The 25040-nt window shown below is 35.8% G+C and overlaps 1 protein-coding gene across 2 annotated transcripts in view; it reads right to left on the bottom strand.

Moving 5' to 3' along the window:
* Positions 1–25040, bottom strand: part of GALC (galactosylceramidase) — a 59296-nt gene that overhangs the window by 10057 nt on the left and 24199 nt on the right. For both annotated transcript variants that reach the window (XM_082618665.1, XM_082618666.1), the window contains 8 exons: positions 22195–22325; positions 14768–14923; positions 13670–13794; positions 12088–12215; positions 6894–6983; positions 6085–6171; positions 3625–3775; positions 2434–2614 (listed from right to left, as the gene is read on the bottom strand). In XM_082618665.1, coding sequence (XP_082474791.1) covers positions 2434–2614; positions 3625–3775; positions 6085–6171; positions 6894–6983; positions 12088–12215; positions 13670–13794; positions 14768–14923; positions 22195–22325 — 1049 coding nt within the window. The remainder of the gene's footprint in view (positions 1–2433; positions 2615–3624; positions 3776–6084; positions 6172–6893; positions 6984–12087; positions 12216–13669; positions 13795–14767; positions 14924–22194; positions 22326–25040) is intronic.

The following is a 25040-nucleotide window of genomic DNA, read 5'->3' on the forward strand; positions in this document are numbered from 1 at the left end:
ACTAACAAGATGGCAGTCTTTAACAGCTTTGGTAAAGTCTACTATTTATAGTCAAATTACTGTGCTGACACTTAACTAAATCTAAATATGAGAGAAGGTCTGTCCTAAACACAGTTCTAAGAACCGATGGCACTGTGCACACGTAGAGCTGACTTACTAGAACAGCACTATGGATAAACTCCACTAACTTACTAACTTTCCCTTTCCTACTCTCAGGAAGAAGACAATGATTAAAACAAGGCTGTGAGGTACAGTCCAAGAGCATGGGCTACAGCACCAAACAGACCTGGCCTCTTGCCCTGGTTCTGGAATTTAAAAGTATGGGATCTTGAACAAATCTTACCCCGAAGCCTCAGTTTCCCAGTCTATAAGGTAAAGAGGATGCTACCTTTGCCAAAAGGTAGCTATGGGAAGCTCATACCAGTGTTTAGTGTTACCCAGTTTTCATTCCCTCCTTTCCCTGCAATAAATGGGCAGCACAGCCAGAGAACAGAAATGGACATGGGATGTGTGTACATCTCTAAACAGATCTGGCTCCCTTGAATCCAGGATAGGATAATAACACAAAATAAATAGGATGAGACCAAATTTTAAAAGATCTTGGAAGTCAGGCATAGAAGTGCAGATCTGGTTCGGAAGCCGGAAAGAGTCACTGCATATTGTTTTTTTGTTGTTTTGTTGTTTTTTTTCCAGTATGCGGGCCTCTCACTGTTGTGGCTTCTCCCGTTGCGGAGCACAGGCTCCGGACGTGCAGGCCCAGCGGCCATGGCTCACGGGCCCAGCCGCTCCACGGCATGTGGGATCTTCCCGGACCGGGGCACGAACTCGTGTCCTCTGCATCGGCAGGCGGACTCTCAACCACTGCGCCACCAGGGAAGCCCCACTGCATATTCTTGAGCAGTGAAAGAACATGATGAAAGTAGGGCTTAAGAAAGACAAAAACAGTCCTTTCTTGACATGCATAGTTGCCATTTCCTGGTTCTTTTTCTTTCAGAATATGTCACTCCTTCCTTCTCTCCCCACTTTCCCCCATCCTCCTCTTCACCTCCTTACACACTGCAGTAGTACAGATTGCATACTGCTATTTAAATACTGCGAAACCTTCAAAGGTATGAAGAGCTTTGTTTAATCTGTAGATGGTGCTCTACGTCATCTCTCTACTACAATGAAAGAGTCTCTCAGTTTTCCTGGAGTCCCAGCCAGAAACAACAGATTTGGGGTTCAGAGAGAGCCCTATGTAGTGGTCATGAGCGTGGGGGATATGGGTTGTCACAGAAACTTAAAGGTTTTCTATGGTGATCAAAATAACAGGGCCCATCCCTTACACATTTAAACGCAGCCACCTGTCTTACTGTAAGACCATCAGTAACAAATGACGAAATCACAAACCCCGCTGACATGACCAGAATGTCCAGATAAAGTGTGTGATACAGAGATGTTGGGATAAACAGTATTTCTGTTGTATAAAAAGATAAGCCATTGAAGTTATTCTAAATTAGGCAAGAATTCTTTACCCCCAATAACTCTCCAAGGAGCTGTAAGGGTTCTAGAAACTCTGGATAGGAGTTTCTTAATACTTACTATCTGAGTTTGGGACTAGAATTGGGATTTATAACAGGGAGTAAGGCAATACAGAGAGAGACTTTCTGCAGCATTCTACAGATAAACAATTCAAAGCTCTTTTCCAAATTATCTTCCTTTCCCTGCCCAATTTCCAAGCTATTTGGTGACTTGACATTAATAGTTACTATCACTAAGCCTGAAATGCTTGTGTTTCATGTTTCACAGTAGCATTATACTAGTTAAAAGAAAAAATAGAAAAGAAACACCTAAAAGAGTTATAATTAGTCAGTACATAGGAATTCCATAACTGACTTCTCAGTTTTGCTTTGGCCATTATATTTTGAGTGAAGAATAAATACATCTTTTCTCTTTATCAAATGCTTAAATAAAAGAGTGGAATTCTCTAGCCAACTAAAAGCTGATTTGCTTTTTACTGTTGCCATCTACTGTCACCTGGTAAATAGATTTTCCACAAAAGCTAAAACAATGTAATTCAAGTATGGATCCAGCAGGTGGCAGCACCATTTCAACAAATCAACTCTCCAGCAAAAACAAAAACTTAAAAACAACATGCAAATCACAAAGTCTGCTTAGAAATAAATTTTAAATTATAACTGGGTCCCAAAGTCCTCAATTTTTATATTAAAATCAATCTGATCCTGTAACAATTACTATTAATTTGGGCAAATCTGAGGGAAGGACACTTAAACAATAAAACAATTGGTTGGTTTATGGCCACCGTGATATTATAACACACCTGTTAGGTTCTTGGACAGGAGAACTGTTGAAAAGTTCTGGCTTCAGAATGTACCTGACAACATTACAAGGTTATTTCAGCCAGATCTACATAAGGATGTCAGTTTTACATACCATTTGTAATCTCCTATAATACTGATGGTGTTGAATGCATCAGCAGCCCAAGTAATGGGCCTTTGATTGAGAACCTGGCGCAGTGTGAAGCGATGTTCTCCAGGGTCTTCAACATTCGTGAAGTATTCAAATACACCAGTCTGATCAGCAAAATTCGGAGCTTCACTAAAAAATGGGTAATCTGTTCAGAACACAATAAATTCTTTGTTTAGTATCAAATCTTACAGAATCTCTCCTCTCTGATATTTTCTGGTACACTTTGATATACTTTTGAAAAGGTTTAAATAAGTAAATGATACTTATAAACAGTCAGAGTTTAAGGTTTAGGCTACTAAAGAGCTATTGACTTTTATATCATCTTTATTAAGTATCAGTGTGATCAGTTTGACCTACAGACTTTACACACTTAATCCATGCAACTGCTTAAGAGGAAAGATCATGAGCTCTGGAGTAAGTAGACCTGGGTTCGGATTCTAGCTCAGTCGGTTCCCCAGGCAAGTTGCTTAACGGCCCTGACTTAACAAGTTTTCAGCTTCTCAAAGGTACGAAAGCAGTATGCATTCAGTAGAAACTGTACCTCAACTTCTGAATTTTGATCAGGATGCCCTCCTGTGATGCCGGGTAGTGGCAGCAAGCTGCAGTGGGCCACACTTCCATCAGCCATGCAATCACGAGGGTGAACAACAGATACACTCAGAACCATTCTGTACCCAGACAACCACTTTGCTTTTCACTTTCAGTACAGTCTTCAATAAACAACATGACATATGCCACACCTCATTAGGCTTCGTGTTAGATGATTTTGCCCAACTGTAGGCTCAGGTAAGTTTTCTGAGCACATGTAAGGTAGGCTAGACTGAGTTATGAGGTTTGGTATTTTTGACTTATGATATTTTCAACTTACGATGGGTTTATCAGGACCTAACCCCACCGTAAGTTGAGTAAGATCTGTATAACTTTCATTCCAACAATAACCTCTACATTTTTTCTGGCACTGAAACTAACAGGACCCTCAAATTGCGATTTATCTTGAAGTAACACAAAAATTAGTTCCCGTTTACCACATAGAGATTTAGAGCTAAATTAATGTGGTTCTCACAACCACTCCATCAGGCACCGGTTTGACAGGTAGAAATCTATCCACTACTGCTGAAACTGGAAACCAAGTTAAGTTTTAGTACAAAAACTTACCGACATTGAAGTCATCCTTATAGACACTGGGAAAGGGCTGGGATTTCGGAGGCAGCAGGTAACTGCCTTTGCTGCCGGTGGTGAGCGTGGTGAGTGTAAACAGCTCGTCCTCTTGCAGTTTCAGCGTGAAGCTGCCACCGCTGTCTAGGAGCTGAGAAAGAAACGATGCTGTGTTCAAGCCAAGTACTTTGGCTCATCTCATTTGGGTCAAATAGCTTTTAAAAAATAAGCTTAAGGGCTTCCCTGGTGGCGCAGTGGTTGAGAGTCCACCTGCTGATGCAGGGGACACGGGTTCGTGCCCCGGTCTGGGAAGATCCCACATGCCGCAGAGCGGCTAGGCCCGTGAGCCATGGCCACTGATCCTGCGCGTCCGGAGCCTGTGCTCCGCAACGGGAGAGGCCACAACAGTGAGAGGCCCGCGTACCGCAAAAAAAAAAAAAATTATTATTATAATAATAAGCTTAAGATAAGCCAAACTCATTTCTTTTAGAATTCCCTAACTACTTGTGAAGGACACACTCAATATCAAGGCCCTTGGAATCTTTTTTCTTAAGTTATTTATAAGACTTTGTGCAATTAAACATTCTAGAAAGGATATTAAAAGAATTTCTTTTCACAGAAGGAAGAAGGACTAGATGATCCCCAAATCTCTTTCCATTACTCTGTCTTTTCTATTAGACTGTACTATCCTTAATGCCTGTGTATAATTCAATACATGTAACTAAGAGATCTGCTTATTTATTTTTTAGGACTTTGCTAAGGTAGAAAAATCCATAAAATCTTACTGTTGACTAAGCTGTTAAACACAGAAAACGTTTACTATGTAAAAAAAATCTTACTCATTACATGTTCAATACGTATTTCAATTAACAAATTACATTTATGTCACATTTATGACCTTGGCATATAAAGCCATAATCTCTTCATCTATAAAATGAGGGGAAGAAAACATACTTCATAGGGCTATTGTGAGGATTAAATGAGAAAATGTTTATAAAGTTCTAAACTCAGTGAGTGACCTACGAGAAACCTTCCCTACATCATAGGTGTCCTATGGTAAAAGCAGGCCTCTGAAGACACTGAAGTCCTTTGCATAGTTGACACAGGCACTAAACATTATGTCCACTTTATGAAATCTGAGTAGCTCTTTTTTTCTACTTTATATTAGAGGTTTATATCATACCTTTGCTTTAATAAATTGTTGGTCAGATCTATGAAATATCTAATACCATATTCTGGCTTAGGAAGAACTCCAAATGATATTATTTTTCCTATGGGGAAAATCAGTTTTATTATGCTATTTCTAGCAATGTGTTGTGCAAAAATTAGAGACTATTCCTTTTTTCAAATTTAATATACAGTGGGTGTTCAATTACTGATACTGACTAGTTGAGTCACAGAACTTTAATAATTACCATAAAAAGTAGCAGATTTGTGTCAGTTAGGTGAAGTGATGTGCTTGCATGGGCCAATTCATTCTTTGAAACATTTACTCATGAGAAACCACCATTTGCTAAGCTCTACACTAGGCACCTGGGACAAAAAGGTATATAAGGCTGTGACCCAATCCTCGAGGCATCCACTGTAGTGGGTAAAGTGTTTACTAGGTAAGTACATATCCCTAGGTGGCTATGACCTAAGACTGGTGGGGAAGGCTTCAGAGGGAGCAACACTTGGGCTGAGTCTTGAAGGATGACAAAGATATGAACAGAAGGCATTCTAGGACAAAGAAAAAGCATGTGCAAAGTCACAGAAGTAATTAACTTGGCATGCCATGCTCTGAAAAATGCAAGATGTTTAGTCTGTGAGGAAAGGTCAGTTTAGTAGGACATGCATCTAGAAAGGAAAGCAGTCTTTTACCTCATGAGGTGATAACATGGGTCACATGCCACACTAAGGAATGTGAACTTATAGGAAAAATCACTAAGGCATTTGAGCAGGGACTGACAAAAATCAGATCTGCATTTAGACGCATCATTCTGGTAGTAGTGTGATGGGTGGCCGGGAGACTGAAAAAACAAGAAATAGTTTCCGAAATCCGAGAGAGACATAATGAGGCACTGAAACAAGCAGTATTCGTGGGAATGGAAAATAAGGAATGGGTAGGAGAAATATGTGGGTGATATTGTTTATACTTGATCACTGATGGTATACAAAGGGTGAGTGGGAATGACAGTCTCAAATGAGACTCAAATTTCTGACTTGAGCAATCAACTGATGGTTGGTACCATTCACCAAGACGAACTAAATACCAAGAACAAACACATCTACCAAACCATACTGCCTTGAAGAGGACTTCTATTTAAAAGAATGGGGGGTGGGCAAACTGTTATGCCCCTATTACCTCTATTATGCTTCAGCCATAAAATCAGTTATGAAATTAAAAATTAATTCATTAATCAAATTTCTGTTCCCTTTACTGTTGCAATGCTCACACTATAGGAATTTATTTAAAACTACCCATAGAGAATCCAGTTGTTTGAAAAGAAATCTCTCCGATGGTTTTCCAAGTTTGGTATACCACACCTGCAGCTCTGGTATTTCACTCTAAGGAGGAAACACAAAGAAAGCATAGTTGAGTGATTCATCATCTCCTCTTTGAGGATTTCTAAAATCTGTACCAGCAAGAATGAATCAATGACAACGTGCATTCTATTTCTATTTACCGAAAGATCCACCTCAAATCTTAAATAGCAAACATTTTGAAAGTAGGAAGACATTATTCAAGCAAATACTTTATTTCCTAAAAATACTGCAGATTTTTGGCAAATGTTCAAAAAGATTTTAGTGTCTTTGCTTCAAAAATACTCATTATTATACCTATGTAAAAAGCTTTTTAAGAATTTTCTGGCATTAAAAAACAATTCTTACACGATTAGTAGAAAGAGCACTGTATTTCTGTATTCAAATCTAACAATAGGTAGAAATAACAAGAATCTTGTCTCTCTTTTTTTGTACAGAGTACTGTAAAGATCAATGTTTGAAAGTTCCCTCAACTGCACAAATGATGCTCTACCAAAAAGAACAACTTTCTTGCAAGTGACCTTTGTTAGGATTCTTCAAAACCACAAAGAGCATTACCTCCTAGTGGCTTCTGTATGTTTGACTAAAACTAGTCAGCAGACATAAGACACCAAGGCATTTACCCATTCATATGCAAACTCTTAATCACTTGTAATGTAAGACTTCACTTAAGAACTGCTAGCCCGTGATAAAATATATAAATTCTCAAATCAAAATCAAAATAAAAGTTCCACATATTTACTTACAAAAGAACCCTTAAGAATGAAGGTAGCAAACTGCTGTGAAACATTGAAATAAGGAAGAAGTGGCCGTATACACGTGGAATGTTTATGACTCTGAGTAGAAAAAAAAAAGAATCATGTAAGTTATCCAAATGATATACATGCCATCTTGGGGGGGAAAAAACAAACAAACATTTAATGCCTATAGATTAACAGAAATGACACATAATAGGTGACAAATAACAGTTTATTTCAAACTTTTAAAGACTTTTTTCTTAAAAACCTTTATTGAATGTCTATTGTGTATGCCTAGTCAAAGTAAAACTCAATGGCATTTTGACTGACTCAAACTTTGAATTCCAGTCATTTGATGGCACACAGATTAATTTTTATGTTGTTTTCCAAGTAATATACATTTTTAAAAAAAGTAAATCTTGGGACATTTTCACTGAAAAGGCATCTCACCTATATATAACCTTCAAATACACAACTGAGGTCAGCTAAATACATATAACAAATCTCACTGCCAGCATCATTTTTTTCCAAATAATCACTACAATGGGCTGGGATCAAAAGAAGTCTGAGACATCATCCCTACTTTAGGGGATTCAACAATCACAGAGGACTTACAATATAAGGTTCTGGGACAGGCTTTGTGGGAAAATTTTAAATTACAATCATAGTTAGAGATTTCAATACCTTTCCTCAATAACTGATATACCACTAGACAGAAGATCAACAAAGACACAGGTGATTTGAACAACACTACCAAGTAACTTGCCTGGACTGACATCTATAGATCACTGCGTCCAGCAATTGTGGAATGCATATTCCTTTCAAGTGCACAGGGAACATTTACCGAAGTACACCATATTCTTAGCCATAAAAGAAGTCTCCATAAATTCAAAAAGATTCAAGTCACAGAAAGTCTGTTCTCTGACCACAATAAAACTAAATCAGAAATGAATAACAAAAATCTCTGGAAAAATTCCATAATATTTAGAAACTAAATAACAAATTTCTAAATAATTCATGCCTCAAAGAAAAAAATTAAAATAAAAGGTGAAATTAGAAAGAATTTTGAGCTGCATGAAAAGCAAAACACAACACATCAGAATTTGTGGGATGCCACTAAAAGAGTAGTTAGAAAAAAATGTATAGCACTGAACACCTAGATTAGAAATGAAGAAAGGATTTGAGACTTTAGCTTAAGATACTAGGAAAAGAAGAGCAAATTAAAACCAAAGTAAGCATAGGGTACGTATGGGATTAAGAGATACGAACTACTATGTATAAAATAGATAAGCAGCAAGGATATACTGTACAACACAGGAAAATATAGACATTATTTTTTAATAATTTTAAAGGGAGCATAATCTACAAAAATACTGAATCACTATGCTGTGCATCTGAAGCTAATATAATATTGTAAATTGACTACATTTCAATAAAAAAATTAATTAAATTTTTTAAAAAAAGTAAGCAGAGGAAAGAAAATAATAGAGCTGAAAGGATAAATCAAACAAAAACCAGAAAAACAAGAGAGAATAATTGAGAAAGCAAAAGCTGACTCTTTGAGAAGATTAATAGAATTGAATAAACTTCTAGCCAGACTAATCAGGAAATCAGGATAAAAAGAAAACACAAATTGCAATTATGAACATTAAGAAAGGTGACATCAATACAGAGTATACAGATATTAAAAGAATAGTGGGGAATAATATTAATAACTTTGTGCCCAGAAATTTAACAACTTAAAAAGACAAATTTCTTTGAAGACACAAAAACCCAGTGCTCACTGAAGAAGACATAGACAAACTGAATAGCCCGATATCTGTAAAAGAAGTTGAAAATGTAGTTAAAAAGTTTCCCACAGAGAAAATTGTGGTCCCAGATGGCTTTACTGGGAAATTCAAGTCAACCTGGGAGCTTTGCTCAAACAGGAAGTAAGAGCTAAGGCAGAGTTGTAAACTGCCTGCCTGAGTATTGAGGCATGCCCCAACTGTGCACACAGAGCCCATCAGCAAAGCCTGGGACACTTGCTAGTTCCAAACATAAGGAAATCTGTACAATCATGATCTGACCACTAAGATAATTGAGCAGAGGCTTCAGTAGCCACAAATGATAAAGCTTACAAACTACAGAATTTGTTCAGGAAAGTCACAAAGCAAATAAACAACCACAACCACAACAAAGAGCAACAACCACAAATGCTAGATAGGAGGAAGAATCTGATCTCCAGAGTCTCCATGTTATTTAGGTAATGTGTCTAGTTTTCAACAAATCCTTATGAGATTTTCAGAGAACCAGGAAAGAATGGCCCATACACAGGCATAAGAGCAGTTGACAGAAACTATGTCTGAGAAACCCCAGTCATTGCTTATTAGATATTAGACTTCCTAGACAAAGACATTAAATCAGGTATTTAAATATGTTCAAAAAACTGAATGAATAATGAATAAAGGAGAAATCTGCTTCCAGAATGGCAATGGGAAGAGCTCCATGAACCTGCTCCCAGTGAACCTGGTGAAAACTATGTAAATAATAATTACCATAAAGTCTCTGGAAATGGTCCTAAGGCCATGCAACAAATATAGAAACATTTATTCAATAAAATCTACTAAACCATGATCCACTCCCTCCCTGTCCCTCTCAGCCTAGAGTGACAGAAACTCCATGCCAAGTAGGTACAGCCAAGAACACAGGGTTCCCTCACTCCCAGCTCCCAGGTGAAGACAATATCTTCGTGAGAGAAGCAGAATATCATTTCTCACTCTCCTTCCCTTCAGCTACTTGATGCTGAGGACAAGTAGCCATGAGTGTGGCCAAGAGGCTGAGGGTTCCCTTCCTCCATCCAGGTTCCATTCACAGACTCACCTTAAACAAGGCACACTGAGAATATGGGGGTTCCAAACCCCCACCCAGCACCATACTCCTAAATCAGAGGTGTCATTAAGAGAGAAACACACCCTTGTCCCCATCCCCAACTCCAAGCTTCAGCTCAGAGATTTTGTCCTGGGAGAGAGATAGGTCATAAAACACAGAGTTCAGAAAGTCTCCCCAAAGAAATTGATTGTACTTAATGCAGAGCATGGGGAAGTTCAAGAGTAAGGGTGCTCTTAAAAATAATGGAAGTTTTGGTGGCAAGCAAATAAAAAGAGACTGTCAGCCTCATTAGATGCATAAGCTAAACCACTGCCCAGCTATTTTGACAGGGAGAACCACAAAAAAAGAAAGCTAAGAAGAACCCTCAGAATAAACCTAAAACACTAACCTCAAAATCCACCTCTGCAAATAAGCTGGAATTTAATTGGATCAGCTTATGGAGCAGTTTAAGCCCCTGAGCATTGTTGAAAACAATAGAGCAATCCACCAGTAATCAGTGAGGCAATAACAGAGAGGTGCACCTGCCCAAAGCTGCATCCTCTAAGAAGCAACATTTGAGGCTTGGTGGGGGGTGCGGGGGTGTGGAGGAAATAAACTCCACTAAACTACTCCAGCCAATCACTAAGCAAACAAGCAAGCAAACAACAAACCCCAGGAAAGGAGGGAATCAGTACCCAGAGTTACCACAATATATTATATAAAAGGTCTGGCTTTCAACATAAAATTAGGAGACATTCAAAGAAACAGAAAAGTGTGACCGATACACAAAAACTAGGCAACAGAAACCACCTGTGAGAGCAACCAGATGCTGGATTTAACAGTTGAAGACTTCAAAGTAACCAATATAAATACATTTAAAGAACTAAAGGAAACAAGGTTTAGAGAAGTAAAGGAAGATATAATCACAATGTCTCATCAAGTAGACAATATCAATTAGGTGACAAAAAATTTTAAAAGAACCAAATGGACATTCTGAAATTGAAAAATATAATAACTGAAATGAAAAATTCACTAGAGGGGTCAACAGTAGATTTGAAATAGCAGATGAATTGGAGGATTTGAAAACAATTGATAGAAATTGTGCAACCTGAGAAACTGGGGAAAAAAAAACAAAGGATAAAGAATAATCAACAGAACCTCAGAGAAATGTGGGATACCATTAAGTACACCACCATATATACAATGGGACAGTAGAAAACAGTGGAGAGAGAAAGGAGCAGAAAATATATTCAAAGAAAAGTAGCTGAAAACTTTCCAAATTTGATGAAAAACATTAATCTACAGATCCAAGAGGCTTAACAAACTCCAAGAGGAATAAACACAAAGAGATGCACATACAGACACCCAGTAAAAATGCTGAAAGTCAAAGAAAAGAAGAAAATCTTGAAAGGAACAAGATCATTTACAAGGGAACCTCAATGAGATTAATAGTTGGTTTATCACCAGAAACAATGGAAGACAGCACATTCAAGGAAAAACTGTCAGCCTAGAATTTTATATTAAGCAAAACTACCTTTCGAAAAATGAATATCTCACTGGAACGCAGTTAATAGAAATCTGAAGTAGACTCTAATAAGTCAAGATTTCTACACTAAATCCTGGAACAACCACTTAAGAAAATAACTCACTAAAATATAGTAAAAAAAAATAAAAGAATTTAAATATTACATCACAAAATATTGACTTTTGCAAAAAAAAACAGTAACAGAAGAATAGATGAACCAAAATAATAAGACATATAGAAAATAAAAAGTAAGCTGAAAGATGTAAATCCAACTATATCAATATTAACATTAAATGTAAATGGATTAAGCAATTGAATCAAAAGGTCAGACTAAATTTTTCAAAAAGCAAGATCCAACTATATGCTGTCAAAAAGAAAAACAACTTTGATTCAAAGAAACAAACAGAGGAGGTTGGATCAAGATGGTGGAGTAGGAGGATGCAGAGCTCACCTCCCCCCACAAACGTGTCAAAAGTACATCTACCTGTGGAATAATTCTCAAAGAAAACTAACTAGAACTGGCAGAAGAACTTCTATACAACCAAAGCTGCAAGAAGGATTTCCACATAACTGAGTAGAATGGAAAAAAAGGCATAAGGTTGGGTCCTCCACCCCTAGGAGGGATCTGAAAGGAAGAGAAGGTTTGCTCTCAACCTACAGAGTGAGCAGTTCAAGCCACAGACTGGTTGTCCCAGTCCTGGGATCCTATGCAGAGGAGAAAAGCTCCCCTGTTTTTTTTTTTTTTAAGAAGGTGTTCAGTTGTGCTTTATGCTATATTTTCCAATACTAACAAAGTGAATTAATCCAATAAAAACAACAAAGAATTACCATAGTTTCAACGATGATGGTGAGGTTACCTAAGCCATCCGTCAGAGCTACATAGCTTCCTCCTTTTTCTAAATGGCCAACTGTCTTCAGGTAATGCCAACCTGGTTGAGTAAACTGAGTGGTATGAGCTATAGACAGGCAGAGAAAGAGCCAAATAAGATTAAAACTGTGATAACAGGATTTCGTCAAAAAATAAAAAGCTGTTTACTGATTTGAGTCTGAAAGAAAACAGAACATGCCACCCCAAAATGTGCCACTTTAGCATGTGGATTATTTTGAACTGATGGCAATCAAGACCTAGCAGACAAAAGAAAAACTTTTCTCTCTCCTTTAACTGCCTGAAAGAATTTAGATAGGGGACCTAGCACAGAAAGACAGCTACTACCAGAGACAACTTTGTATCTGAAAGATTCACCTGCATGGCAGGGCAAACATCTGCTCTTCTCGTCCTGTGAACTGTCTTCCTGCCTTTGAAGCTCCAGGTCCCTATCCCATTCCTTAGCTCAGGATGGCATTATAAACCTCAATTGCCTGACTGCAAATTTGAGTCTCATATTTTTATGTACAAAATTAAATGTGTTTTTTTTCCTGGTGACCTGTCTTATATCCATTTAATTATTAGATTAGCCAAAGAACCTAGAAGGGTAGACGGAAAACTTTTCCACCCCAAGTCTGATTGAGTCTAACAGCTATTTTCTATTTTGGAGACGAATACTCGCCAGTCTCATGTTTCAACTTCTAGTTAAATGGTACAATTATGGGAATATTCTTAGAATGACTGGTGAAAATAAATGAACCACACTCTGGCAGTTCAAGACTACTGAGGAAACCTTTTTTTTCCAAGAGTAAAAAATAAAGTTGGCCCCTCCCAACTTTTCATGATCTCTATTTAACCCATCCTAATATAACTACAAAGAATATGGTTTTTTAAAAGTTAACAAAATATTCCAAAAACTAAGCTTTATGGTTTCAGACAAGTTTATTTCCACAATATGTATTTATTGGGCACCTCCAAAGTTGGTCCTGAAAATGTACTGAGCAATATTCCTTGTCCATTTTGGGAGGTGACACAATTAACCAGTGACAAAATTCAAAAAGTACATTAGTTCATGTAGATAATGTGGGACCAACTATTTCAACATTTAAGGGGTTAACCAACCAGGATATACAAATCCAACTTAACATTTCCATATTTTTGAAATAACAACCTGAGTTTAGAGTAATGTCATGGTTACATAATGTCATGACTACAAATCTCTGAGAAAAATATATCAACTAAAAAAAAGCCTGGTCTTAGAATAATTGAGAATGGAATACAGAAAGTAGCCTAGTTATAGAATAATTGAGAATGGAATACAGAAAGTAGCCTAGTTATAGAATAATTGAGAATGGAATACAGAAAGTAGCCTAGTTACCCAAAAGGTTCTTACAAAACACTATGACAAATCTTGCTTGAAACAGAGACACACTTAAAACTAACACACACATACACACACAGTGTTCATATAATCCCCTCTAAGTGTTTTCTGTTTTGTGTCTTAGAGAGGAAGTTAGGGATTGAGAGATGGAATCTGAACCATACCTGATATCCAGATAGGAGCTTCTACTACATAGTGCCCGCTCCATGGCTCCTGAGCAGTCATCAGTCCACAACGCCCATATGGCAACTGTTGATAGTAACTAGCCACCAAATTCCAAGCAATTGTGCTAAAAAATTTGTTTGATAAAAAAGAAACACCAAAGCAGCTTGTAATAAAAATGTAAATACCTACAAGCCTATAGTAAAAAAGACCTTATCAGAGTTTAGACAAATATATGTAAATGACAAAAAATTACCACCCAAAACAAGAAAATATAAGTTGCCTAAAGTTCACCCACATTTTGAAAAATCAAGTGTTGGATGCATCTAAATATTTTTAATGGTGAATCATATAATAAAAAATACAAATGTATATGAGGTGTACAATTTTACTGACGAATGGTGTAACCAGAAGATGAATCATGACCTACCAGTACCAGACATGTCACAAATGTGAGTCAAATACAAATAAAGGCTTTATCCATACTTGCTTTCCTTTTGACGGTCAGCATTCTAAATGCCCCAATTTCAAGACATAATTTTATGAACTTCACTCTGAGCTGTTGCAAAGTTTTACAAATGAGAACTCTTAGAGTCAGACTGCTAGGGTTCAAATGATGGTGTAGGCAGATAGGGTAAGGGTTCCCCAGAGGAAGAGAACCAGACATAACTTTCTTGACATAAGAGAAGCCATTTTAGGCCTAAGCCATTTTGTGATCTAAGCCTGGCCACAATGCTTGCTTGTGATCTAAGCCTGGCCACAATGCTTGCCCTACTGAGAACAGGTCTCAGTAGTAAGTGATTTTAAGGAAATAAAAGAACATAAGAACAAACAGGCCAGGGAGATAACTTAACCATATCTGAGACAATATATCAGACCCCAAATAAGCTCTATTATTTGCAGCTTCTTGCTTTTTTTTTTTTTTTTTTGAGTTGACACAGCTTAGGTACAGATATAGGTATAGATAAAGAAAATAAGGCAAATGTTTACAGTCATTGAATTTAGGCTGTGAGACTATGGAAGTCCATTGTACTTTTTTCTACTTACTGTGTTTTGAAATTTTTCAACATAAAAACCTTCAAAAGTTTCTAATAACTTACGCAGTCATGTAGCCATTGATATAATTCTGATTCAATATGCGACCCCAGCAGCCTGCACCCACATCACTATTTAAAGTGCTAAAATCTTCAGAAGACCAAAGCTTCTTCTCAGTCAACCTAGCATCCTTTACTGTACGGGTCCCAGGGTAATGAGCTCTAGAAAAGAAAGGGTGGGAGGAAATGTAAAAAGGTCACAACATGGCACTTATATCTATTTATTGAGTGAATAAAAATACATATCTTCTCCAAGATTTCTATTTTAAAATAATGGGCAGCTTCCAGGTGGCTGTCAGACTGTAAGCATCCTCTTCCCACCCTTGTGTCTCAGAACACCCTTAGAATGAGATAACCCTATAACACACAGAATGGGAAGGAAGATAGCAATGGATGAGAAATTTCTTTCTGGAAACCATAACATGGAGGGAAGGATGTTGACAGGTGGAGGCAGGAGAAGAGACCTAGAACACTCCAAAGATGAATGAGGTGGAGACAGGATTCAGACTTCCCAGGGGAAACAGAGAGCTTGGACAGTAGGAAGGAAGGAGTAAGAAGGAAACCAAAAGTAAGACTAATGAGTCTATTATGTAATGTAGTATCTCCTCCCCTGCTCCCACTCCTCATAGACAGAGAGGCATTTATTGTTTATTCCCAGGCAAAAACAAAAACACTAAAACAAACAAAAATGCACAGAGAATTCTTCTTTGAATAAAAAGAATAAACTATCTTGGGAAAACTAGAAGTTATTATCCCAGAGCAGTGTGGTTCTCAACTTGAATGCTTTTTGCCTGGTGGAGAAGGCAGGGCAGGGCAGGATTTGCTACTGGCATCTAGTGAGTAGAGGCCAGAGATACTGCTAAACATCCTGTAACACCCGTGACAACAACAAAGAATTATCCAGTGAAAAATATCAGTAGTGCAGAGGTTGAGAAACCCTACCCCAGACTAATGAACCCCTCCCTTGTTCTAGCATTTGAGAGGAGTCAGCCTAAATATAAATGTGTATTTATTGTTCTAAGAGTAAAATACTGCCATAATGATGATTGTGGAAGTGACTGATTATTGAATATAAAAACAATTAAGAAATTTCAAATGGAAAATAGAAAATAGACCAACAGTTAGTATAAGAATTAGAGAGCACATGAACCAAATAACTTTAGGGACAAGAGTGTATACTTTCTAGGCCAACAACTACTTACAAATAAATTAACAATAATACAAGCAGAATAACAGAGATTGGATTATATCATAATTCTAATCTTTGTGGTTTGGTGTAGTAGTATTCATAACATTAAAAGAATGCTTGTGAAAACCTACTTTAGTTTTTACTTATTTAATTCCATTTAGATCATGAATCTTTTAAGAAAAAAATATCCTACTTGGGAATTAATTATACTAGTAAAGACGAATTAAGGTACAACATTAATTTGGCATTCCAGGATTTTATAAGGAAGAAATGCATAAATAATAAAGAATATAAAGAATTGGGAAAAAATGAGATTCCATCAAGATTTTGTTGAGTCACTGAACTCAGTTGAAAACAGGCATCTATTCAGTATTGTAAACATATACAACAGAGACCCCAAGAGCAAGCCAGCACCTAACAGGGTTAAGAAATTATTGTTCTGGTACTACAATTCCCAACTTGGAAAATCTGACTACTATTCTTTGAAATTATATAATTTTAATAAACTTTTACATTTTAGATTTATTCTATATCCCAGAACTTCATTCTGTGGTGATGATATTTGGTTTTGACATCTCAACCAAATACTAATTTTAAGACTCATCTAGTTATCACTCAGCCAAATGTATATTTTGTGTGTCTCTGGTAAAAAATACTTATATAAAAAAAATAGTCTGGAAAATAATATGCTATTATGTTATTAATGATCTCTAGATATTAAGATTTTGAGTAAGTTCTAACTCTATCTTTATGGTTTTCCACATTTTCCAAATTTTCTACAATGAGCATGCACTATTTTTAAAATCTGAAAAAGTATCTCTTTTAAAGTTACAGAAATAGGTATTATATCCCTCATTCAGAAAACAATGAAACTGTTACATTTTAAACCTGATTGATTTATCAAATGATCTGAGAAAAGAGGGGCAGAACTGATACTAAAATCCAGGTCTCTCCCAATGTCCAGATCCATAGTTCAGCAAAATGTATAAGTTCTTTAAGAATATAATTTTTTAAATGCATATAATTAGGCAAAAACATCTCTATCATTTCATGGCATGATTTTTCAAACTTTAAATGACAAGATTAAGATCAATGAAAGTAAACCAAGGTTTATCTTAACAGAAAAATATGTGTGTATTAAAAGAAAAATAGAACTTATGAATGAACTGGATCATGGTAGCCCACTTTCTGAAACTCCCCCAGTACTCCTCCTGAAACCAAACAGACCAACCTGATGACGGAAAGTAAAAACCCACAGACAATATCTGCATCAAAACTAGGTGACAGGGAATCCCCAGGAGCCTTGCAGCATCAGGACTGGCCAGGATCAACAGACAGAATACGGAAACAGTGGAAGTGAAAGGGGACTAACAGGTACTCACCGCCCCCCAGCAGCAGACTCTATCCTGAATGGAAGAATTGAGAACAACTGGCTAAAGTGAAAATGTCTTCACAGGCTTGAAATTGGGGCCAAGTGCCAAAAACAGTAAATTCACTAAAAGATCAAACACAATACTGTGACAGTTTAAACCGGATTTGTCCAATAGAAATACAATGTGAAGTGTACAGATAATTTTACATCTTCCAGTAGCTACATTTTTTAAAAAGCAGAAGAGAAATTTTAATTATATACTGTTTACCCCAATATATCCAAAATATTATCATTCAACATAAAATCAATATAAAAATTATTAATAACTTACTTTTTTATATTACATCTCTAAAATCCAGTGCATACTTTACACTTATAACATACCTAAATTCAGATTAGCCATATTTCAAGTGCTCCATAAACACATGTGGCTAGTGGTTACCATATTGGGCAATACAAACTTAAACTCTTAACTATTTCAGAAATAGGTAGCAAACAATCCTTTCTGCAATGGTAGAGTCTCACCATAAGAATAAGCTGTTTAAATTAGAATCCAAATTGAATAAGACAGGAACACTTAGGATGAGGGATAGACAACATTTAGACAGTCGGGAGAATGGGGCCCAGAGGAAGCAGACCCCAGAAAGTACTGTAACTGCAAAACAAAAATCTGCAAACATAGCACAGGTCAAGCACAACATGAATGGGACAGGGAGACATACTCTTTCTATGGAGGTGGGAGTCACAGAATAAACATCTCCTGAACAAAATTCCATTGTACCACAATAGCCAAAAATTGGAAACAATCCAAATGGCCTTTAACAAAGACTAGATGGATAAATTGTGTTATATTCCTACAATTGAATTCGAAACAGTAATTAAAATCAACATGAGTTAATTTTATAAATATAGTGTTGACCAAAATAATAGATACTCTAAGATGCCATTTAAATAGTTTTTAAACAGGTAAAATTAGTCTATGATGATAGAGGTCAGATTAGTAGTTGCCTTTGGTGCAAAATGAGAGGCTACTGCTTAGAAAGATTTCCAAGAGGAGAGCTTCATAGATATTGATAATCTTCTATTTCTTGACCTAGGTGGTAGTTGTATAGGTATGTTCACTTTACGATAATTCATTAAGCTATACTCTTATGATCTTCTATATGTATGTATGTATGTGTGTGTGTTTGTATGTTATACTTAATAATTTGTAAGGAAATGAAATTATTAGACAACAGAGGTATATAAAACTAAAGTGAGAGAATTACAGAATAATTATTTTAAAAAGAAAAAGCAGTTTAGAAATGAAGGCTAAAGTAGAAGGAACACAGATTAGACATTGTCTAATAAATAAAGAGATAAAAAAAAATTGAGAGAAATATAGAATAAAGACAATATGCAAAGGAGATCCAATATGTGTAACTGGGCTTTCTACAAAGAAAACCAAAGTAATGGAGCAGGATGATTATTTAAATTAAGATTTAAGTAAAACTTACTGAAATATAGATATTCAAAGGGTGCACACTACTTACTGGGAAATGATAAACAGTATAAAAGTACTAGACTCTAAAGTTAAGGAGAAATATTCTTTGGACATACCAGAATTATGCCAAGTCATTTATAAGAAAAAATAAGTCTGGCAACAGAATTCTCAACAGCAACATTTTATGTAAGTAACCAACGGAGCAAATTTTATGATACTCAAGAATTAAGAAAATATGAGTCGAGGATTTTATACCCAGCCAAACTGTCCTTTGAGTCTAAAGGCCACAGATATATAGTAATAAACATGTAAAAGTTCAAGAAATATTGTTTCTATTAGCACTTTCTGAGAAATATAGCAGATATTAAGCTTCTGACACTCAAGAGACTAAAGGAGATATTTCAGCAAAAGACTTACAGGTGAGCACTGAATATGCTTAACAGTAGAGCTTGACTAAAAGAAAGGGTAATTAAATAGCATATAAACACTACATTTTCTAATAATGTATAACTAATATAGTTGACACAAAATAAAAGGAGGGAAGAAACAGAAATGTAAACTAAGTTTGCCAGTTAGCTGGGAGTAAAAGATTACAACTTGCAGCTGACAAATCAAGATCATACAAGCTTATGCTCATGTAAGAGCACAAAGATTAAGAAACTCTGGTATTTAAAATTCCATTGTAGGAGAGAGGGGGAGGAAGAAGTGGTTCTAAAATAATTTTAATATTAATTATAGTAAACAAATAGGCAATATCTAAATAGAGAGAGAACCAAGATTATTAATATAGAGCAGATCTCAACTTCAGCACTACTGATATTTTGGCTGGATAATTCTTTGTTGTGAGGGAGTTATCCTGTGCACTGGAGGATGCTGAGAAGCAACCCTGGCCCCCACCCATCAGATGCCAGTAGCATCTACACCAGTGACAGTCAAAAATATTTTCAGTTATTGCCAAATGTTCTGTAGGAGGCAAAATTATCTCCAGTTGAGAACTACTGGTATAAAGGTATCAGCATAAATGTAATCAATAGAATCAAAACTTGTTAAATAACAAAAAAGACACTTCATTTAAAAAGAGCAAAGAAAACAAATCACATAGCAAAAGAATGTGTGTGGGGGTGTATTATATATATATAAATATATATATATATGGTACAAATCATTAAATAACAAACACAGTAGAAAAGAAAACAAAACCTTCAGGTATATCAATAAATATAAATGAGTTAAACTCACTAAAATATGAAGATTTTCAGAACAAAATCTAAACCTATGCTATATGCAGCATCACACCTAAAACAAAATTACCTTGAAAGGTAAAGAATAAAAGTATGAGCAAAGATTCTATCAGGCAAATACAAATGAAAAAAAAAAAGGCAGAGCTCTCTATCTTAGTTACATGCAAAGTGAAATTCAACCAAGAAGCATAATATGAGACAAAGAATGACTTTTTCTAATAATAATAGTTACAAACCATAATAAAGATAAAACATTACTAATACCTATGTACCAAATAACACAGCAACAATTTTCAAACAGCAGAAATTTCATGAGATTGAAAGGAGAAATAGAAACTCACTAATAAGAGGAAACTAACACTCTTAGTAACCTTGGATAGTTTAAGTGAACAGAATAATTAGAATACAGAATAGCAAAACAATGCAATCAGTAAGGTGGATAATATACACTCAGTTCTCGTATCCTGATAGAAAATATACCCTAATATAATAAGATAAAAAGAAGACCTTGGGAAATTTTATGAAAGAAATTAAATAATACATTCAGCATTAAATGACCACAATGCAGTAAATTAGAAAATAATGATAAAAAAAAAAACAGACTCTATGAGATAGACCTAAAGCAGTGCTCAGAGGAGAATTAATTGCATAAGATACCAACATCAATAAAGATAAAATGAATTAAACATCCAACTTCTTCATGAAGATACAGTGAAACCCACACTTTCATTTATTTTTTCCTAGCCAAATATATTCAAGATCAACACAACTCTTTTCCCTCAAGATTTGAGCTATTTATGCAAGTTTTAACAATAAAGGCAAAAATTACATTCTCATTTCAATGTATAAAATATTAAAATACATTTTACTTTTCTTGCCAAAAAATAAATAAATAAATAAGCCTAAATCTAATCTAATCACGCCTCTATCAATTTCTAACAAGAAACAGGATAGATGAGCATTTTAAACTTAAGTTAAACTTAAGTTTAACTTAAACTTACAAAGATGAAATCAGTAAAATCCAGACTGTGAGAAGCTTTACAGGACAAACAATCCAGTTTCTTCAACAAATGAAAGGAAAAAAAAAGAGATGGAGCAAGAACCAAAAAATTAGAAGAGACTTAGATATCAACTAATCATAATGTATGAATCTAAATTGGATCCAGATTCAATCAAATAAAACTATAAAATAACAATAACAGGTATTTGATAATATCAAGAAACTATCACATATTTAGATGTGATAATGGTATTATTCATGGTGAAACGAAAGAGTTTTTATCTTGAGAGATAAATGGTAAAATTTTTATGGAAGAAATAATATAATATCTGGGATTTGCTTCAAAATAATGTGAGGAGGAAGAAAAGAGGAATGTATAGGCATGTGAATGGAGAATTGTTCATGGGTTCATAATTATGGAGGCTGAATGATGGGAACATGAATATCCACCATATTATTCTGCCTACTTTGTGCACATTGAAAATTCTTTGTTTAAAAAAAAAAGCACACGTAGTTCAAGTAGAGCCTTCACACTGTATAAAGAACAAGCTCCACATATATATGTATTCTATTTTTCAAATGTTTATATACATTATCATGATAGACAAAATTCAAATACACTTAAAAAAAAAATATTGCTGGAACCCAGTGAGGTCAAGGCCGCAAAGGCTGAAAGGCAGAACTGGCCTAAGGAGCAGGGTCAAAGCCATACTGCTAAGGATATGTGACAAAAGTCACGGTCAGTGATCATCCTATACCATTTACCTAAGTGTTCATGAACGCCCAAGCACAGGAAGTCTGAGGGTTAGGAACTAATTTCACAACACTGCCTTTATAATTTCTGAAATGTAAATACTACTCTGCCCCTTAATCTAAACAAAGCCATGTTTTATTACTCCAAACATTAAAACAATATTTTAAGTTACCAGTACATTATTCCATTGTCATAGAAAGATTCCCAAAGTATATATATTTCAAAGAAAAAAGGAATGAAATATCATTTATACATGCTTTGGTTAAATAAATACAAGAAAGCTACCTTCTGAAAATATAATCAAATGGGGAGAAGCAGGCAAAAACAAAGGCACAGTCAATATGCACAGCAAGCAGTCAGAAACTGTTAGTTTTCAAAGTAAAACATTCCTTACCCTATAACATCAATCACCTTCAAGAGCTCAGGGTCAAGCAGCATAGAAGCAGAAATGGGCTCCCAGAGATTATCACTCGCTATGATTTTCACTTGCTGGAGACCTTGATAGTTCAGCATTCTTCTTAACACCTTTCAGAGAGATAAGCAGAACATAGGAAAGGTTAAAAATGAGTTTTCAGCGGCTGAATTACAACAAAGAAAGCTAAAATGTCTTCCAACTCAGCATCCTGGATGACAGTGTCAATATTATGCATCAATAGAAATGTGCCTCGTGTGGGGGGAAAAAGCATTATCACTAAGATAATCTACTTCATGGGAATGTAAGGGGAAAAAAAAACCCGAAGAGGTAAAAATGTTTTAGAGGGATTTTCCCTCTGAATTTAAAATTATGTTTAGCCATAGAAAATTTGGGTGCAAGGGTGGAAATTTTTTTTAAAAAATCAGAGCAGTACTACCCATAAAAAACCCACTATTACCCTGGTATGCATTCTTTCATGAATTCTCTTATGCACACACAATAAATTGGGATCAAATTAAATATACCATTTGGTAAATAAAATGCTTTAACTTAGTTTATTTTGAGTATTTTCCAATGTCTTTAAATATTCTGCCATTACTGAAAAGATTACAGTTCTTAGTATTTTGTACCATACTAGAAGTAGAAATAAGAAATATTCTGCTGTTACCCTCAAGTCTTTAATAGGTATACACAGGACAGGCAATAAAATCTGCCTGTAGGACTATCCACCCACCAGATTAAAAGTAACAAGCTAACTGTAACAGGAAATAAATGAACAAAGCACAGAGTGCCTACTCTGGTACTTAGTTCTGTACCTGGGCCCCATGAGGACTCTAAAAAAAGCACAAGATGGGGTCCTCACCGTTAGGTGGCAAACACACTCATCAGGGCACTAAAACTAACAGAATGTCCTAGAAAATCAGAGAGTACTATATACTGAAAATGTATGGATTGCCAAAATATAAAACAAGAGAAAAGAAGACATTATTTCACCTAGGAGAAGGAGGTTCAGATTTCAAAACAGAAGTAGTTTTGTTTTTTTTTTAAATAGATCTTTTTTTTTTTTTTTTTTTTTTTGCGGTATGCGGACCTCTCACTGTTGTGGCCTCTCCCATTGCGGAGCACAGGCTCCGGATGCACAGGCTCAGCGGCCATGGCTCACGGGCCCAGCCGCTCCGTGGCACGTGGGATCTTCCCGGACCGGGGCACGAACCCGTGTCTCCTGCATCGGCAGGCGGGCTCTCAACCACTGCGCCACCAGGGAAGCCCCTAAATAGATCTTTATTGGAGTATAATTGCTTCACAATACTGTGTTAGTTTCAAAACAGAAGTAGTTCTTGATGAATGGGTGTGAATAAACCCATTGCTATACCCCCAAGCACTCTGAACTGTCAGCTTCATAGTAGCAGGTGCTCAATAAACATTGGTTGAATTAATTAAGATAAGAAAGAACAAAGATTTTCACAAGCTCTCTTTTCACTTTCTAACTTTTCTGAACTAAAGAAATTTCCAATTCATGTGCTGTTTTAGGAGGCAAATAATGAATCAATTCCACTCTGGAAGAAATCTGAACAGATCCTTAATAGTAAATAAAGACCAACTCTCAAGATTCAGTAGGATTGAGACTCCCAAGCTCTCTATTAGGAGACCAATCTTGCATTTCATCACCCTGAAATTCTTTCTTATTCTTACAGAGAGGAAGGAGAACAACTTAGTCACATTTGCATTTATCGCAATATTATATCTAGTTTTTCTAGTGCTATTCCTAGAACATCACCTCTAAGATTGCTTACTTTAAGTAAGTATATATTCAAATAATACTCCAAAATATACAAGTCTATAAGCTGTGTTTTATAATAGATTGCCAAAATCAGTATGAATAGCAGCATTCTTTGAGCAAAGTTTTATCTAATGTATTCCAAATGTTTTGCTGTGGAACCCATCCCTTTCTGCCCCCTAAAAAGCCTAGATAGAAACCCTACTTATAAGAGAAATGAAAAGGAAGCTGTTCTGATTGGACTGAATGAGGGTCCAGAGACTCACATCCATTTCCATCCACCACCCTCAGATCCCAGACGGGATTTTCCAGACGCAATTTTAAAACATCACTGAAAACCAGAGTAAATCATAAATACAATGTAAACAGCAAAAATAAAAGAAATAATAGCCTTGCCACCTTTACATACGTTGCTTGTTTGTACTGTATTTATTTCTACTCTTAAAAACAAATCCTCATTATTTCCAGGGGCCATCTTATTATACTATACGGAATATATATTCATTAAGCTTATCGAACCTGAATACCTACATTCATCTGCCATCATTGAACCCTTTCAATAGGCATTTTAACAAACAGGACACAGATTCCAATAAAATATTGCTACAAAAATGGCAAATGCAAACTAAAAGTTATTTCCTGAGACATGTTACTGCAGGTAAACTAAAGTTTCAGGGAAAAGGAAATGAAGTCTGAACTGTTTGAAACACTGATGATGAGTCTTAGAACAGGAATTACAGTCTTTCAAATCAGGTAAGCTGAATTAGAATGCAATGGAATCAGCAACAGACTCTTAATAGTAAAAAAATAAATAAATAAAATAAAATAACCACCTTAGTTGCAGACCATTAGTTTAAAAGAAAAAGGAAACTAAATTCTAATTCTTCTAATGCTTCCATCAAATGAAATGAACACAATTAAAGAGACATGTAGAATCCCAAGGAGAAAAAAAAAAAAACTATGAAATGTCAAATTTGGGAAGATGAAAGTCCATGACTGCAGCAACATGGTCCACCTGACTACAGGGTTACACAGGACACAGCCACTA

Source organism: Mesoplodon mirus, assembly GCF_964341445.2.
Source record: "Mesoplodon mirus genome assembly, chromosome: 4".
In the NCBI taxonomy this organism is placed as follows: Eukaryota; Metazoa; Chordata; class Mammalia; order Artiodactyla; family Ziphiidae; genus Mesoplodon; species Mesoplodon mirus.